Raw genomic sequence first — 18,710 nt, forward strand, 5'->3', positions numbered from 1 at the left:
AATCTGGAAACAATCAAACCTGTTCTCTCTCTTTGTGCTATAAAAAGTTAGGAAGGAAAAGAAAATGACAACACATTCTATATCAGTGCAGCGTTACTCAAAAGATCAGCAAACTTAGATTTGGGCCTAAACTATAATTCTGGATTTAAATATCCACAAAATTTTGGCGAACTTGGATCTAAGCTCAGATGAAAACTTTATGGCTGTTCCCTACCTCTCATGGGCTGAACCAAAATCTTAACTACCCAAAGTTCAGGGAGTTTTGTAAGTTCAGCATTGTATTTAAATGTTTACCTTTCCTTGGAGTGAACATAAGACCAGTTTAAAGTTTCCTATGCTTTTTGGGTCTGGTTGTAAACATTTCCCACATGTACCACTTTATTTATTTTGAGCTTCGTAACATGTTGGCTTTCTTGTAACTGTGTTAGGACATTTGTGTGAAGGTTTTTTTTGTTCTTTTAAATCAATAAAATTTACTTTTTTTTTTAAAGACAATGGAGCACTCAAGAAGTTTAATAGAGAAGTGTATTAAGCTGCTGGCTTTTAATTTTAGGGCTGCCATGTTAGGCTGTGTCCTCCTAACGATATGAACTAGGAGGCAGGACTGAATACCTGGCAGTGCTAAGTAACATTTTTGTTTATCTAAAGTCATCATAAAGAAACTTGCTGCCTCTTTCTAACTTGTAGCCTTCTATTTCTGTCTGGATTTTTATAATTAGTTGTTCATTCCAGAAAGACATTTACCAGGAAACCAATTAATTTTGGAAAATAAGTTATTTTAGAGGTTTCGCTCATGTGTAATATCTAAAAAAAATTCTGCCTGAAGTAATTACAGAGTTTTTATGAAGTAATAGTTCTCCAATTTAACAGAATTATGTACTTGTAGTTCACTCATTATTGCCTCTTCCTCCAGCCATTCCCTTCAATAAATAAATAAATAAAATTACTGTAAATTTTGGCACAGACTTATAGTTGCATCATTTTCTTAGAAGTCACGTGCTTTGGATTTCCTCTTGTTTGTGATATACTGAAATGTCTTTCAGATGTTTATAAAAAAAATCAGGAAAGCATATTAAGCCTACTAAAACTTCCTTTACTTTTTTTATAGCCAATAAATTAGTCTACTGTATCTTATCAAACTGCCACATAAGTCTATGACTGAACTGTATACCACACGGTCAGGCATTTTCTTAGACAGCTAGATTGATTAGAGGGAAAGCAGGCTTAACTAAACATGCTTTCAGTTCCTGTTTCCAACTGAGACTCTTCTCTGCCTGGGGCCACGCCCACAGTGAAAGCTCATTGGTTGGAGATGCTTCCACTTCCTACACAAACAAACTTCTACTGTATTGCTAAATTGAAAGAAGCAGCTTGTTGTCATGGTGTATTCTAAAGTCTGGATTCAGGACAGAGGGACAGTATTTTAGTTGCTGATATGTGATGCTGACGCTGTGCTGCATGAAGAAGTTTTCATTTATAAATGTTGGACTTGTGCCCAGACTGCTATGGTAGAATCTGGAAGAAAACACAATAAGGAGAAGAACGTGAGACCAATTTTGCTGGAACATATGTGGGGGGGGAAAGGCTTTAACAAAAGACATTTTTCAAACAGTGAAAGAACTAGACAATGGACAATAGTTATGAATCTTTAAAAATCTATCCTGCATCAACCCCTGTTATCCATGCAGGTAACTATGTTCTTCATTATTAAGCTAAGGAATACCTGACTGTATCTACCATAGTCTGTATTTATATCAGGGGAGGAGGGCAGGGAGGAGAGAAGGGCAGGAAATAGAATGAAACTTTACAACTTCAGTGCCTGTTGTTTCAAGTTTATTGTTTTTCTCTTTTAATATTGTTACCAAAAACAGGATCTTGGAGAAAGGGATGGTTATGAAAATGTGTTTGTCTGAAGTGCTTATTCAGTATTGAATCGGAATGTATTATTAGGTCATAGCTTTAGCAAATGTCTGATGTTTTGGGTCTTTCCCACAAGAGACAGTGCTGTGTCTGGATACAAGGTACTGTGAGCGTGTCACAAGCCCATATTCTGCAAGATAAAAGGTATAAGAAAGAAGTTGTGCATTTTTGGTACCTGCTGGATGTGTGTGTTTTTGGCCTCCAAGGAGAACTTGGGCTGTTATGGAAAATTACCCAAGGTTAGGATCCATGAAAGAATGAGGGGTTCTAGGTCCTTGACTTCTTAGAGTATTCCTTGGTTGTTGGAAGTGGCATTGTCCAAAAAATGAAAGGAAGGGTGGGAGGAAACATATATAAACAAACAAACAGAGCTCCATTTTTTGATCTTCTAGAGTTAAAAAATACAGCAGAATTTGTAGCTGTGGTAGTTTAGTGTTCAGATTTTCAGCAGTTATAAATGGGTGTAACTGAGCTATGCTGACTTACACCGGCTGAAAACCTGGCCCATATCTTTTAAAATTTGCCTTGACTACTATTTTTAAATTTAAAAAAAATTCACACAACATCAACAAAGGCAAATTCAACATGTGTATACTTAAAAAGAAGGGTGAAAGCAAAGACATAGGACCAGGTATTGCAGCTACTTACCCCTCATGCACCCCATTGACTCTAGTGCGGTTGCATGCATGGAATTTAGCCCACAATGTATGTATTGCTATAATTATTATTATCTGTAACAGCTGTTTGAGGTCACTGGACATGAATCAGCACTCCAGAGACAAGTTAGACATGTAATAGATACCAATCAATATTAATAAAACTTTTGCTTGGCTCCTAAAAATAACAGCTTTGAGGATCTGATTGCCCTCAAAATAGGAGATACTAACCTGGTATTATACACACAATTTTAAAAATGCAGATAAAATTGAGTAGGATTATGTTGTCATCCAAGAGCGATCTTGGCAGAGTGGTGACGGGACACGAGAGGAAAGAACAGAAACAGTTGGCTGCACCTTTGTTTTAGATACCTCAGTTGTTAGCACAACATTATGGATGAAATTAAACATTATGGATGAAAGCTGCAAATTATGCTTTTATATAGAGGTGAAATGCTACAGGTGGGAGACAAATGGAGTAAAAATGAACGAAGTTTACCATGCGAATAAAAACCCACCTACCCTCCTTCAAGGATCAATTGGCCATTATTCTGAGAGCACTTTTTTTCCCCTTCTTTTTTTAAATGCCATTTTACTTGTTGGCAGATACTACTTACATGCGTAGGAAATTTGTGTTAATTTTCTCCACAAAGGCCTGATCCTACAGTCCTAACTCAGGCCAAACTGCCAGTGAAGCAAATGGAAGTTTAAATAGGAGTTAGGACTGTGGGATTGAACCTACAGGTGACCATTAACACACAACGGCTAACAGTGCTGCACTGAGATTATATGGTGTTACTTTTGTCCTTAAATCAGGCAAACGTCAGGACTTCCTAACTGGGTAGGTTGGCTATTTCAGATGCTGTGTTGGTGAGGACGGCACAAGCAGCGAGACCGAGTAGCTAAATGAGATGAATAAACACCCAGAAGTACCCCTCTGGAAAGAGGTATATACCTCTATCCCAATATAATGTGACCCGATATAACACGAATTCGGATATAATGTGAGGACAGCGTTATATTGGGGTAGACGTGTATTATTATTTACCTTTTTGCCAAGCACTGGTGCTGTGTTTAGTGCTATACAGATAGAGGAGTATGCAGTGTGGAGAGAATATAAGCTTGGCCTCGGCTCCCAGAATTTACGATCTAAACAGCAAAGGGTTTGTAATGCCAACAGATCCAGAATTGGCCTGTCATAAAGGAAATTCTGGATGTGTAGAGCCAGTATTCACTCCAGCAGTGTGGGCAAGAAGAGGGTGTGACTGAGAGAGACTGGAGTGCGCAGGTGCTTTGGCTAGTTCTAGTTTCTGGAAAAGACCCTTAGGGTCAGCAGTGTACAAATTAAATCAACTTCAGGGTGCTCTGTAACCCGTGCCACTGGGCTGAAGTGGACACAGAATATGTGGTGCCATATTGCTGACTCCATGTGTCCAGAACTAAAAATAAATAAATAAATAAAATAATAATAATAGTGAAATTGGTTTAAAAATAGAGATTAGAAAAACAATATTTTTTTTTGCCTAATTCTCTTCAATTTGTGTTCAGTCATTTTGGAATCTTAAATTCAACCCTGATTATATGCTCCGAAAGGCTGTGCGCTACTTGGTGCGGACTGCTCATATCCTTTCCTACCTCATGGCTTTGGGAGCCTGCCAAGCTATCTTTCTTGCTATCTACACAAGATAGGCAGCTGCCCACTCACATACTCCCTCCACAGTCCTCTGCCTACTCTGGCCTGTATTCACTTATGCTTTTCATTCACTTGCACTTCTCCTCTTGCTCCCCATCACTTTCTCCTTCTCTACCATGCCACTTTCCCCTCTATCTTCTCAACCTGCCTCCCTGAATCTGCTTGCTGCTCCCCACATTCCAGACTCCGTTTTCTCTCCTCCTTCCTAAATATCCCCTTCCTTTCTGCACCCACAGTTTCATTCCCAATACTTCCACATTCTCCTGTCATCTACCTGGCCTCCTTGTCTTGGCAACTAAAGGGCTACCATATTCCCTGATGGCAATTTAGTTTCAGCTCCTGTGGAAGCAGTAAGAGGGTCCAGATCTCAGTGAAACAGAATGGACAGGATCATGTTCACATATGGAGGAAGGACAGAAAAGAAGCATGGGAGAAAAACTAATAAAAAGAGCTTGTAAAAGAACAGATGTTACTTTTCTAGAGCAGAGGCTGATATTGATGATATCTTCCTGAAATACTTTGTCGATGATAAATTATCATGGCTAAAATGGATAGGCTGTTTTGAGCAGTTTGTGTGGCATCTGGAATTGTCAATAAGAATAATGAGCACCAAGTAAACTGCCTTACATACACCATGAGAAATGAGATTGACAACATTCTGATAACCGTAGATTAGAAGAAGTTGTGTGGTATGCATTTCATTAGGAAATCTGAGGAACTCTGACAGAAGACTTTTTAGGAACAGGTATCAAAGAAGGGACAGCTACCTCTAGGAGATGTACCAAAACTCTACAGCATTCCTGGAAAATTAATTGTGCCTACCTAGAGCTTCTGAATGCTATAAATATTAGAAAAAGAGCCATTAGGAAATATTATGCAGATCATCAAAGCAGGTGGAAAGGATACACAGTGAATAAGAATCACATAAAGAGCAGATATTCCTTAGGCCACATCCAGACTACCTGCCGTATCGGCGGGTTAAAATCGATTGCTCGGGGTTCGATATATCGCGTCTAATCTGGACGCGATATATCGATCCCCGAGCGCGCTTATATCGATTCCGGAACTCCATCAACCCCAACGGAGTTCCGGAATCGACACGGAGAGCCGCGAACATCGATCCCGCGCGGTGTGGACGGGTGAGTAATCCGATCTTAGATATTCGACTTCAGCTACGTTATTCACGTAGCTGAAGTTGCGTATCTAAGATCGATTTCCCCCCCCTAGTGTGGACCAGCCCTTAGTCAACTGACCACTGTGGATATTTACACCTAAAGAGTATATAAAATATCTCTAGATCTGAAAAGTAACATTTTGTATGCATATTACACTCATTTTGCACAAGTGTAAATGGCTACAGAAAGTGTAGAAGGCCCAAGGTCTTTTGGCAGCTGTACTTGTGGGAGTAGTGTTAGATGGCAGCTGTGGAAATAGGGGTGGGGAAGAATGTGGGATATTTGCTAGTTGGCTTATCTGTCAGGGGATATTTATTTGTTCATTAATGTATTTTATGAATATTGTACAGGTTACACAGTACAGTACTTTGCTGATTATTCTTTGTTCAGGGTTTTTTCAATCTATGACTTGATAGAAAGTGTGCTCTTGAATTGGCAGTGCTTTGCAACTTACTAGAAAGAGATTGGAAAAATAAGCCTTTGAGACAATTATTCAAGTAATACATTATAACTTATTTTTTCTTTTTTTTTTTAAATATACAAACAAGACTTCGTTATCCCTTTTACATTGTAATGGGGCGAAAAGCGTGTAAGGAAAATATAAACACAATTATAAAAAATAGGAAGAATACTGATGGAACTTTCTATTCAATTTCATAATTTGCAAATTAATCCAATGGTTCAGCTAATAGGATGGGCTACATTCATCTTGTGTAAATCTATTGAATAACAAGACTCTGTAAACTTAAAATTTGACCTAAAACGTGAGCGTGCTATGAAAGCTTTTATAAAACCTTAAGCAGATTGAACTGTTTGCGGATTTTAGTTGCACTGAAATGAGCTGCTTTTAAACAAACAGTCTCTTGCTAGAACTTCAAGCACTGCAGCACAGTTTCTGAAAGTGAAACTGACTACAGACAAAAGTGAAACTGGTGTTGTTTTTCCGTGTCCAATCTCAGAGAAATGGCAAAAGTAAACAGAGAGCTTAAGTGGAAGTCAAATCCTAGTGAGGTAAATAGAAGGGAACATAAACACTGCCAAATTAAGTGTAAAAATGTAATAAGAAAAGCCAAAAAGGAGTTTGAAGAACAGCTAGCCAAAAACTCAAAAGGTAATAACAAAATGTTTTCAAGTACATCACAAGCAGGAAGCCTGCTACACAACCAGTGGGGCCCCTGAACGATCGAGATACAAAAGGAGCACTTAAAGACAATAAAGCCATTGTGGAGAAACTAAATTAATTCTTTGCTTCAGTCTTCATGGCTGAGGATGTTAGGGCGATTCCCAAACCTGAACCGGCTTTTGTAGGTGACGAATCTGTGGAATTGTCACAGATTGAGGTGTCACTAGAGAAGGTTTTGGAATTAATTGATAACCTTAACAGTAACAAGTTACCGGGACCAGATGGCATTCACCCAAGAGTTCTGAAAGAACTCAAATGTGAAATTGCGGAACTACTAACTATGGTTTGTAACCTGTTCTTTAAATCAGCTTCTGTACCCAATGACTGGGAGATAGCTAATGTAACGCTAATATTTAAAAAGAGCTCAAGAGGTGATCCCGGAAATGACAGACTGGTAAGTCTAACATCGGTACCGGGTAAATTAGTTGAAACAATCGTAAAGAATAAAATTGTCAGACACATAGAAAAACGTAATTGTTGGGCAAAAATCAACATGGTTTCTGTAAAAGGAAATCATGTCTGACTAATTTATTAGAGTTCTCTGAAGGGGTCAACAAACATGTGGACAAGGGGGATCCAGTGGACATAGTGTACTTAGATTTCCAGAAAGTCTTTGACTGGGTCTCTCACCAAAGGCTCTTACATAAATTAAGTTGTCGTGGGATAAAAGGGAAGATCCTTTCATGGATTGAGGACTGGTTAAAAGACAGGGAACAAAGGTTAGGAATAAATGGTAAATTTTCAGAATGGAGAGGGGTAACTAGTGGTGTTCCCCTAGGGTCAGTCCTAGGACCAATCCTGTTCAACTTATTCATAAATGATCTGGAGAAAGGCGTAAAAAGCGAGGTGGCAAAATTTGCAGATGATACTAAACTGCTCAAGATAGTTAAGACCAAAGCAGACTGTGAAGAACTTCAAAAAGATCTCACAAAACTAAGTCATTGGGCAACAAAATAGCAAATGAAATTTAATGTGGATAAATGTAAAGTAATGCACATTGGAAAAAATAACCCCAACTATACATACAATATGATGGGGGCTAATGTATCTACAACTAATCAGGAAAAAGATGTTGGAGTCATCTTGGAATTCTCTGAAGACATCCACGCAGTGTGCAGCTGCAGTCAAAAAAGCAAATAGAATGATATGAATCATTAAAAAGGGGATAGAGAATAAGATGGAGAATATCTTATTGCCCTTATATAAATCCATGGTACACTTACATCTTGAATACTGCATACAGATGTGGTCTCCTCATCTCAAAAAAGATATACTGGCATAAGAAAAGGTTCAGAGAAGGGCAACTAAAATGATTAGAGGTTTGGAATGTGTCCCATATAAGGAGAGATTAAAGAGGCTAGGACTTTTCAGCTTGGAAAAGAGGAGACTAAGGTGGGATATGACAGAGGTATATAAAATCATGAGTAATGTGGAGAAAGTGAATAAAAAACGTTATTTACTTGTTTCCATAATATAAGAACTAGAGGCCACCAAATGAAACGAATGAGCAGCAGGTTTAAAACAAGTAAAAGTAAGTTCTTCACACAGCACACAGTCAACTTGTGGAACTCCTTGCCTGAGAATAAGGCTAGGACTATAACGGTTTAAAAGAGAACTGGATAAATTCATGGAGGTTAAGTCCATTAATGGCTATTAGTCAGGATGGGTAAGGAATGGTGTCCCTAGCCTCTGTTTGTCAGAGGGTGGTGATGGACGGCAGGAGAGACATTCACTCCCTCTGGGGCACTTGGCATTGGCTACTGTCGGTAGACAGGATACTGGGCTGGATGGACCTTTGGTCTGACCCAGTATGGCCATTTTTATGTAAGTAGCCATAAGTAAACTGGATTTAAAAAAATCCATTCACTTACGACATTAAAAGGTGACCTTGATAACATACAGTTGGTAGAGAGTCTCCCTGAGTGTGTGCTCCACAATATCCCTCCCTCAACTTAGTGGAAATGCTGATATTCAGCTGCAAAAGGGACCTCTTTTGGACCCTACTATCAGGAGTAACTTCAGACACTTGAACACAGCCTTTTTTAACTGATTAATACACACAGCTTTATCTTATTTATTGTGTCTTCCCCGACTCCTTTTTCAAACGACTCACTGTTAAAGAAAGATTTATTTAAATTCTTCAGTGAAGTTCTCTTCTAATGCAAACCGTGATTCTGCCTCCAGCAGCACGAGATGCAGTAACTCAATAGTCCTAAGATTTCTTTTCTTAATTCTTAAATGTTTCCCTTCCTCCTTCCGTTGTAGGATAGGTGAGAAAAGCAATTGCATCCAGTGCTTAATGCATCACAACTCAAAAACTCACTCCATCCTTGTAATTTTGAATCCCAGCCCAGCTGGTGGTTCCTGGATTTCAGACTCTGAATATGAGTTCAGCACTTTTAAATCAATCACTCTGAACAGTATTTCTGTCAAAAAGAAACCTTTTCTCTCTCTCTTTTTTTTTGGGGGGCGGGGGGGTAGGCGGGGGGCAGGAAGACTTTCTTTATTCTGAGAGGCAGGCCCTGAGAAGTGAACACACTCATAAATGTACCCAGTATGTAGAGAAATATTAAATCATATATAATTCTTTCCATTTATTTAGAGTGATTGTTTTATTCCTCTTGTCTCTCAATCCAAGGAAGATTTCTGTACTTCACTGGATTTGCAAATAGCTCTACTTTTTCTGTTTATTTGTGTTTTCATATCGATGAAAACACTTCAGAATGTTTTAGTAATTAATAGACTGATTATATGGAGCATTGCCCCCTCTGCAGAATCAGTAGAGCTCAACTGTATAAACTCTCAATACAGATATTAGCTAAAGAAGATTCTCCCTTTGCTCACATGGATGGGGTCTGCACTTTTTGAAGCAGAAGACTTTGAGTTGTATTCTGGCTGTCACCATGATGTTCTGAAAGTGCAGCTCTGAAGTCCTAGGTGGACAATTACTCTTCAAAAAATGGAATCCTCCTGAGTTGGATCATGTTATCTTTTGTACTTAAAAAAATCCACCCATTTATGACAATATGTTATGAAGTGATTCACTTTTGTTAATGGTCCTTAACAATCCTCCTCCTCCTTCCTCAGTATCATGTTGCACCAACCTTAGTTGGGCCCAAAAAACTGGTTGTGACTTGCTTCACAGCTTACCAATGGTTTCTAGTTTGTACCACAGCGATCCTTGGACCACATGCTCCCTTCTCCCACAGCCTCAGCACATATCCTATGGTGCCATCTTCCTCTGAGAAGTCAGATTAACCAGAGAATTAAGTTCAGGTTTCTAGCATTGTAGTGCAGACAGAATTATTGAGGGAGGTCTGCAGAAAAACCTGAATCAGGCATTTTTAAAGTTAATTATGTATGGACAGTTATTTTCTTTATAGTTTAATATTTAAATTTATAAAAGCATCATGTCAAAGTAAATACTATAAATGTCATGAACATGGACTGGATCAAACATTTTAAAGGTGTTTTATGCATGTTAAGTTGGTTTATATTTGCAGAACCTTTTACAAAAAATACAAGAAATACATGTGGGATAAAGATATTATTGGAATGAGTTTGGGGTAGTTGCTTTACTCACAATGAGTAGACAAAAATAGACATTTTCATGAAAAATTTTGAAATTTCAAATTTGTTTCCATGCTGAAGTGTTCAAAATGGACCCAAAATTTTTGAAAACAAAAAGGAGGTCTGAAATGGTCTCCGGGGAATTTATTAATTAAAAATGTTACTGAGACATTTATCAAAATGTTTCACTATGGAAAATCATAACCATTTTGATAACACTGACAGTTTTTTATGAAAAATGTTTTTCATGTTTTTAAAATAAGGTACTTTTGAACAGCAACAAAAAATTGTTCAGAAAATTTCAACCAGCTTTATTCACAAGTGGTGAATTCCTGAGTTAGAGCTATTTGGGTACTGATCACATCTGAAAAAAAATGGCAGCTTTATTTTAGTTGCCTCTATGTATTCACTTGGGTGAAACTCTGAGCTGCTCCTTTAAGGTTATATCTACATTATACACAAACTTAATGCTGCCAAAAGTGATGTGTAGCAACATGCCAGAGTGAAAAACATACTGTGTCCACAGTGTGGAGTGTAGCTACTCATATCAGTGAAAGGCTCTGATAGAGGGGAAACAAGCAGAGAAGGGCTTCGCTGCTCCCCACTGCCAGAGCCTTTCACTGCGGCGAGGAAAGTCTCTGTTGGGGGAGGCAACAGGGAAAAGGTTCAGCCTTTTTCCACCTCCTGCCTCCGCTGCCACCAGAACCTTTCCCAACTCTTGGAGTCTTTTCTTTTTCTGCCAAAGTCTTTCCTGGAAGTGGGGAAGGATTCCAGCAGCAGGAAGCTGACAGCCTTTTCCTCACTGCTAGAGTCTTTCCCTGCAGTGGGGAAGGGCTCCAGAAATGGGGAGCTGCCAGACCCTTTCCCCACTGCTGGAGTGTTTTCCTGCAGAGTGGCAAGGCTCCAGCAGTGGGAGGCAGTGTGACTCTACACTGCTCAGAATAGAAGTGGGGCATGGGCTTGGTCCAATAGAGAACATGTAGGCTATGTACTCCACAGCTTTCAAGTGTATCTTCACTGGCTTAATCCATGCCTCCCTGTCTACACTGCTATTTATACCTGTGCTAGGGGGGCTATGCATGTATGTACACTGCACGTTTCCATAAGAATCCTATGGTGTACACATAGGCTAAGAGGCACAGCACAAAACTGATTATCTAGGGGAGAAGGAGCTATGGCATCTTTAAACCACCTTTATGCCCTCCCAATTCTAGGCTGCTGCACAGCTTCTGGCATAATTTAGACAGCTCAAAGTGCCCGATTATGGGACACAGCGCTGCCCAGATTCTCCACAGTGCTACGTGCTTCATCCCTGCCCTTGACACACCCTTCCTGTCTCCAGCCCTGACCTTGGTATGTCCCCTATGCATACGAGGTCTTGTGAGGGGTCACTTGGAAGGCAGTCTCATCCCTTTAACTTTAGATTCCCATTTTTGAAAACTTTGGCCATATATCTTGTGATGCAACAAATGAAATGTAGCCACATGGACTGTCTTCTGCATCACAACAGTTGGGTGTGTGGAGGGTAGTCCATCAAAAATAGAAGTGTTTTTATTCACCCTCTTCCGTCCACTCATTTACCTTGACTATCTCCTTCTTAGTTCTTGTCTTCTCTTCCTTTAGAATTCCCTGTAGTGGTAGAGTACAGATTAGGCAGTCTCTAAGGCTGTCTGCTCTGCTTTGAGGGTAACCGTTCGGGGTTGCTCAGAGAATCACATTTAAGGGATTTCTCTGCCAGAGCGAGGAAAGTGCTATCCCCATAGCCAGGCTGTCTTTCTAGCCTCCAGCAGTCAAGGAGCTGAATCTGCAAACTGACTTCTTGAGCCCCTCTAAAAGCAAACTTCCAAAAGCACCTGCTTTACCATGTTGACTCATGTAGTGTATTCCAGGCAGGAGGGGAGAAGGAGGCCAAAAAAAGAAATCCTTAGTCAGAGGCAGGTTTCTAAAGGTTGAAAGTTAGTACACTTATGCATTATGCTGTTTTAATAACTGAAAGGAAAAGTATTTAAAACAGAGCTCTTAAATGATTAAGCTGTGTGTGAAAGAATGTTTTTCCCCAGTTGGGCCCCTTACCATATGTACAGTATTATTACTGTAACTGTATTGCACTATGAATGATTTATGTAGTGATTTATCCACTCTACCATGACTGTCACCAATATCTATTATCAGCTCATATTCAACCCTTTTACAATGGCAATATATGTAACTTTGTATGCTGCTGCATTACTTGCTTTTTAGCAATAAGATACTACAGGGTGTGCATTATTGGCCACTAGAGCATGCCTCCATGTGTTCATTAAGCACAAGTCTGGAGACAAAGCGCACACCCGCTGTAGGAGCATGATTTAAGGCCAGTCGTGTGTACCCAAAATCATTTTATTGTGATTACAAAGTGAACATTGTCAATTTTAAAATGTTTTTAAATGAAAGTTTGGTCTGTAGCAAACTAATCTTGTTATGAAAAGCAGGCAGGAAAAGGAAAATGGGGGAGGGGGAATGAAACTTATTTTGGTGCAATTTTTTAACCCATTTCAGATGCTACAGGTTTTTGCCTAAAGAAGCTGCCAAAATCCTGTAAGTGTCATTTCTTGCTTTCATAGCTGGTGCTGCTTTGAAGTCCTGTTACTTGTGATCCAGTGACTGCTCCTCTAGCAAATACTGCTTCTCTAGCAAATGGGCCATTTTGAACTTTCATTTTCTGTTAAAATTAAATCAGTCGAACTCGACAACTCAAGACAGGTGGTTTTTTAAAAAAAAGTCAGTATACCAAATTCAGCCCATTTTTGTTAGTAACCAAAGTTTGTTATTTTCCCCCCATCTGATGGCTGTTTGGTTTGGTGGCCTATATTAAATGAGTTGGTAGAGTCAGTCCAATTCCTACTGTACTGAACTGACAGAAACCGAACTATCCTCTCTCCACAAGAAATTGTCACACTCAGGATTTTAGGCATATTTCTGGGACAGTCAGGGCTGACGAAGGGGGGGGACGCCGGTACAAATTACTGGGGCCTGGCGCTCCGGAAGCGGGTTCAGGGTCCAGCTTCGTCACCCTGTTTAGCTGGTCCGCCCTTGCTGGGGGCCCAAAAATTTTTTTTCATGGGGGCCCAAACCTGCTCTCGGTGGCCCTGGGGACAGTTTGGGGAAGCTTACCCAGAGGCAGCACATACTGTACCTGTTGCATGGATAACAGAGGATTCAGTCTACAGGGTGGCCAGCTCAACAGTAAATTCGCTTAAAGAGAGGGAAGAGTGGTTCCACAGTGTTTAATACTCTCAGATTCTATTAAAAAAATACATTGGAAGATCAAAACAGCTCAGCTGCCAGTGAAATGAGATAAAAATGGCATTTGGGCAGATAGACTTCAAAATGTACTACTCCTGCTTTTTTATTTCTTCAGTGGTTTAGACCTGACTGGCACTTCCAGTGCAGTTTTTCTGATGGCTGGGCTGTTTTTCCTTTTTCAGCCTCTCTCTCTCTTTTTTTTTTTTTAAAGGAGAAAGGGAAACAAGAGGAGTAATAAGGGCATCTGATGTGTCCTTTGTAATAAGTAGGGAAAGATCCTAAAAATCCACTTGCCAAAAGAAGTCTGTTCAAAGTGTTTTTTACAGTCCTACAGAAATGTATAAAGAACATTTGTTTCTCGTTTTATTACTGGCATCTGGATATGAAAGGACATAATTTAGGTAGCTAGATCTAACTGGCATTTTTGAAGTACTCTATATACTTACACCCACACCCCAATAACCGCCTCTCATACTGCACCCCCGTTCCAGACTTATGTGTATCATATGTTACTGTACTTTCTTGATCCCAGTTGGTCTTAAATGTATTACTGATGCTTACAATTTTTTTGTTTTAGCTATCTGTGCATGTTAAACATAGGTTCCTAGCAAAATGTCATTGGTGGAAATATGCTACTTCCTTATACCCTCATAGTTTCTTCCACATTTATAACTAACTGCTTTATTACTGCACAGATGCACATTTGCAGTCTCACCCATTGCTAAATGGCATAGCAGAAAAGTTGTGGTGGTGAGTTTTTTTGTTTTAAAGTGAGGCCTGCAAGAACAGAGACAGCTGGCAATGTCTCTCAGTCCAAGCTTGCCCATAGGAAGTGGCAGAAGAGGGACTCTGACTGGCTTCATGTGGAACTGGTGGTGTCTTCTTAGCCCTCCCCCATAGGGAGATGGTCATAAGTGTCCAGCAGTAAGCAGTCAGTGTCAGTTTCCAACCATGCCTTATGTGCCCAGAGGCTGTAAAAGTAGGAGGAAGAGGTGCTTTTGGGGATTTCATGCTCTCTGCTGGTGTCCATGCCCTTGGTAGGGTTTGGGGAGAGCAGGCTGTGGCCCTGGCTGGACTGCTCTTACCCCTTGCTCCAGTGATGAACCCATGAAGCTACTGCTGGTGTAATTTGACTCTTAGGGAAATAGATTATTTCTCCCTTAGCTTGTGTAGGCAAGGAAAGTGGGCTGCTGTTCAACCTTTGTGCTTCTTACACATGCTCTCCACCACTGGTATCATAATCTAGGACCATCTCTACTCCCTGCCCCCTTTTGGTTACCAGCCCTCCAGGATTGTCCTGGAGACTCCAGGAATTAAAGATTAATCTTTAACTAAAGATTGTCATGTGATAATTCCTCCAGGAATAAGTCCAACCAAAACTGGCAATCCTACCCCAATGATGCGGCAGCCTGGTTCCCAAGTGCTGGCCTTACCCATGGGAGAATTTCCTGTTGTCCTCTCTCTATGTTCCTACCATGGTGAGTAACTCATGGCCCACTCCTACATTCAGGGAGAACAGATGAGGGCATTTGTATACCAAGATAAGTACCTTAAACATGGTTAAGGCAGACAGAACTCTATATAGACTGTAAGATCAATCCTTTAGGGAGTGACACAGTGATCTGTTACAATGAAACATAAAAGCCTTCTACTTTACTTATTGTTAATTGGGGCTGTGCTGTGTATTGTGTCATCATGTGCTCATTTTACACTCATTACTGGGCTACACCCTAAGATTACTCACAAATATCAGCTAGTGCGCAACAGGGCTGCCTGCATTCACACTGTGTCCTGCATTGAGCACTTTACACTGTGATCTGTATTGGCTTCCATTTTGTTTGTAGGGGAAGCATAAAGTGTTGTTTTTAACCTTACACCGTAGGCAGCTTTGGTCCTGATGGCCTCTCCATATGTAATTTCACAACAATTGAAATCAGCTGAGGTGCAGCAAGCTACCAATTTAACTGGGATAGGGCTTGTAACAGGTCATTATCAGGCAAAAGTCCTCAGCAAAGGTCCTCCTACAGAGCTAAATGTAAAACCCATCTTTTCAGCTATGCTTTTCTGTAGAAGTACCCTCACTTTCATACTTAGATGTCTACCAAAACCTAAAACCAAGCCTACTTCCTGTCAGCAGAGAAGGGTGAGACATATTAGTGTTAGCCCTTTTACTTGTGGAAGGCACTCAGACACTGTAGTGACAGGCACTATGTAAGAACCTAGATGCATATGCAGCAGGAAGATTTGTGATAGGGCATTATCAGAGAACTGTCCTTGAATCTGGAAATGACTCTCTGGCCCCTGGGATCAGGAGAGTCCAGACTTATTGACCTTATGGGCTCAATGCATGGCCCATTTATTTCCCTGGCTTTTTCTGATGAGGCGGGCCAACTGAAGTAGAACAGTTTTCAAGGGGGAGATTTTAGTTATGGTGGTTTGGGGGTTTAGTGAATATCAGTCCATTAAAACTTAGTATGATTATTTCATAAAAATTGCACGGGCACCTAGAATTTGGGATTAAGTCTCTTTGGTAATGCAAAGCAAATAAAAACAATTAAAGTAATTAAAGTTGTAGGGTTGGTTTCAGTATGAATTTACACTCAGTCTTTGCTCATGGAGGTGGGTGGAGATAGACAGAAGGCTGTTTGCATATTGATAGGGCAGGATGCCACTGGTAGGAAGCTAGAAATTCTGTCATAGGGTCTGCAAACAATCTAGTGACATCAAATGGATGCCAGTGCTTGCTTGAAATCAGTAACAGGGAAGATAATGGAAGGAAGACGAAATAAGGAAAAAAAGTGTACTATCCATTTTTTCAGCATGCTGCCCTTTCTTTGACACATACCAGTTTCCTGTGTGTTTGTATGTGTGTGCACGTGTTTTTAACCTACTCAGTTGTGTGTCAGCTTCTTACCAAGTCCCAGAAACCACCCCTTGGCTGGCCTCATTTTTTAACTCAGTAACTTATTACGATAATGTTGTAGTTAATAGTTCTGGAAAGATGATAACAGTCTGTCTTTAAATGTACACACTTTGGACTAAATGTTGAGAAATCACAGGTATGTAATGCAAATCCTGGGTGTGCCAGCCAAGCCTGTATAAAAAAAGCTCGTTAGGCTTAATCTCCAGCTGGGTGACTAATGCAAAGGGAATGAGTTACTTTCCTCCCTGAGACTGCAGAGATTTTGACATAGCTTTCAAAGGGGTTCCACTGGAATGTAGCTGGTCACTTCGTGCAGTTAGGTATGTTATCTGGTGCAGAAATCCTTGCTTTCGACCTCAGAATAGTATAGTAAATTAGAGACACACACAACAGCACATTCCAGACCAGGGCTTAAAACAAAACCTCACACCCAGTTTGGACTGAGTTACCTAATTATCCAACATACTTTAAGAGCATTAAGAGCAGCAGCAGCATGTGAGAGCTGTCTTACCTCCTGTTTTGTTTCTTGAACTCTGCCAGATTTTTATGTTTGAAGACCCGTGAGTATGAAGTGATGCATTTGTTACATCCCATCTCAATCTTTGTTTCCACAGTGACTTCCACATGTAATATTAGCAAAATGACTTGCTGCCCTAGCTTACTAATACCATGCATATGTTAGTAAGGAGTAGCTGAAGAAGTGTCATTTTATTGATAGATCTATGCAGTCTTTCTTGGGTAGAATACTACTTACTGAAAAAGTTTGTAGAAGACAATAGGATTTTATTTTACTTTTTTGTTGCAAATGTTGTAAATAGCTAATAGCAGTCAAAATTGTCAATGGTGTGTAATTGTTAGCACCATAAAAAGAAAAATAAATGGCTGTCTTATCAATAAATTACATAGAACGGACTGACACAGAAAATTTCACCATAACTTACGGTATTTCATCATGTTGCACTGCATTCCAAGTAATTTACCATGGCAGTTGTAGTTTCAGATTGAAAATCTTTATTTTTCCTGCCTCCACCAATTTTTTTTGTAAATTTCATCTGTATTACTTATTTTATCCTAGGTATTTTATCAGTCCTGGTGAGGATATTAGCAGAGCCTTCTAAAACTCTTGCCAATTTTCAAAGAGAATTAACAGAAAGGGTAGATTTTCTGATAATCCTTTTAAAATTAAAATATAACACCAAAACATTAAGTGACATTGAGGGTCTGACCTAAACCAACTAAAGCTGGGAAATTCAAAGTGAACAGCTGACACTCTCTGGTTAAGGGCTCATTGTGCTTATGTATTGAAGCCAGAGACTGGGAAACCTCAAAAGATTCAGAGGTCAGTTCAGATAATATCCAAACTTTTGGATGCTTATCTCAACCCCGTTAGTTTGGAGAATGGGCTAGAAATCTTTCTTGTGAGAAATGCAGCATTTCTTCATTGATCCGAACGTGGCGGCAAAATGAGGACTGACAGATGCATAAAATCCATTCGTGTAACAGGCCACAACTTTTAGTAAACTTAAACTCAGGGAACAGGTACTATGCGCCCATCCCCCATACTCTCCTATACCAGGCATTAGGTGGTTCCAATGTGGGGTTTGTAAGGCTCCTACCACATCATCTGTAACTCTGGGTGGCTCAACTCAGTTCACTCAAGAGTCCTACCCTTCCATGCTTTCTCCAAGGGAAACAAGCGGATGCAGAAGTGTGGGGACCTCACCCAGCGAGGGCCACAAGATCTCAGTCTTTCCCATGAGCCCATCAGCAAAATCACTGGCCTTTTGCCTCAGCAAGCCCTTCATTTTATCTTTGTAACTGCACTAGAAACTGGCTGCAACCAAGTAACTTAGGTATTAAGCACATTTCTGCTTAACCTACTGTGGCTCAAATGTGCTGCAAAGAAAGTGAAAAGTCTTCCCAGGCCTCTGCCAGTTGACTTTATGGCAGAAAAAATTTCTTTGTCTCCCGAGCAGGCAATTAGCTAGATCTTCAGCATCTGCAAGGCTGGATTCCCATGCCTAGTTTAGACTCCAGATGGTCCATGCTCTGCACCCCTTTCACATTCCCCCACCCATTGGGGTAGGTGGGTGGAATTTTTGTTCAGTTCATGAGGAGACTGACTCTGCTTGCACTAAGTAGTTGTGCTTCCTTCCCCGCTTAGCAGTAAAAAAGCGAGTTGTTACACAAAATATTTTTAACCAATAGAAATAGACCTGAGCCACAAAATTGGGATCAATGTCTGGTCTTTCCTAAAATTTGGAGTGCTCTGATCCCCCATTTTGTTTCTGACCCATCTTTATTT

At 40.1% G+C, this 18,710-nt stretch overlaps 1 protein-coding gene across 3 annotated transcripts in view; it reads left to right on the forward strand.

Moving 5' to 3' along the window:
• The first annotated feature begins 1,321 nt into the window (after window positions 1–1,321).
• Window positions 1,322–18,710, forward strand: part of LOC115655731 — a 210,219-nt gene continuing 192,830 nt past the window's right edge. For 2 of the 3 annotated variants that reach the window (XM_030571470.1, XM_030571471.1), the window contains exons 1-2: window positions 1,322–1,688; window positions 14,844–14,960. In XM_030571470.1, coding sequence (XP_030427330.1) covers window positions 1,628–1,688; window positions 14,844–14,960 — 178 coding nt within the window. In that variant the 5' untranslated portion in view covers window positions 1,322–1,627. The remainder of the gene's footprint in view (window positions 1,689–14,843; window positions 14,961–18,710) is intronic. The other variant, XM_030571472.1, reaches the window with a different exon arrangement.

Source organism: Gopherus evgoodei, chromosome 8, assembly GCF_007399415.2.
Source record: "Gopherus evgoodei ecotype Sinaloan lineage chromosome 8, rGopEvg1_v1.p, whole genome shotgun sequence".
In the NCBI taxonomy this organism is placed as follows: Eukaryota; Metazoa; Chordata; order Testudines; family Testudinidae; genus Gopherus; species Gopherus evgoodei.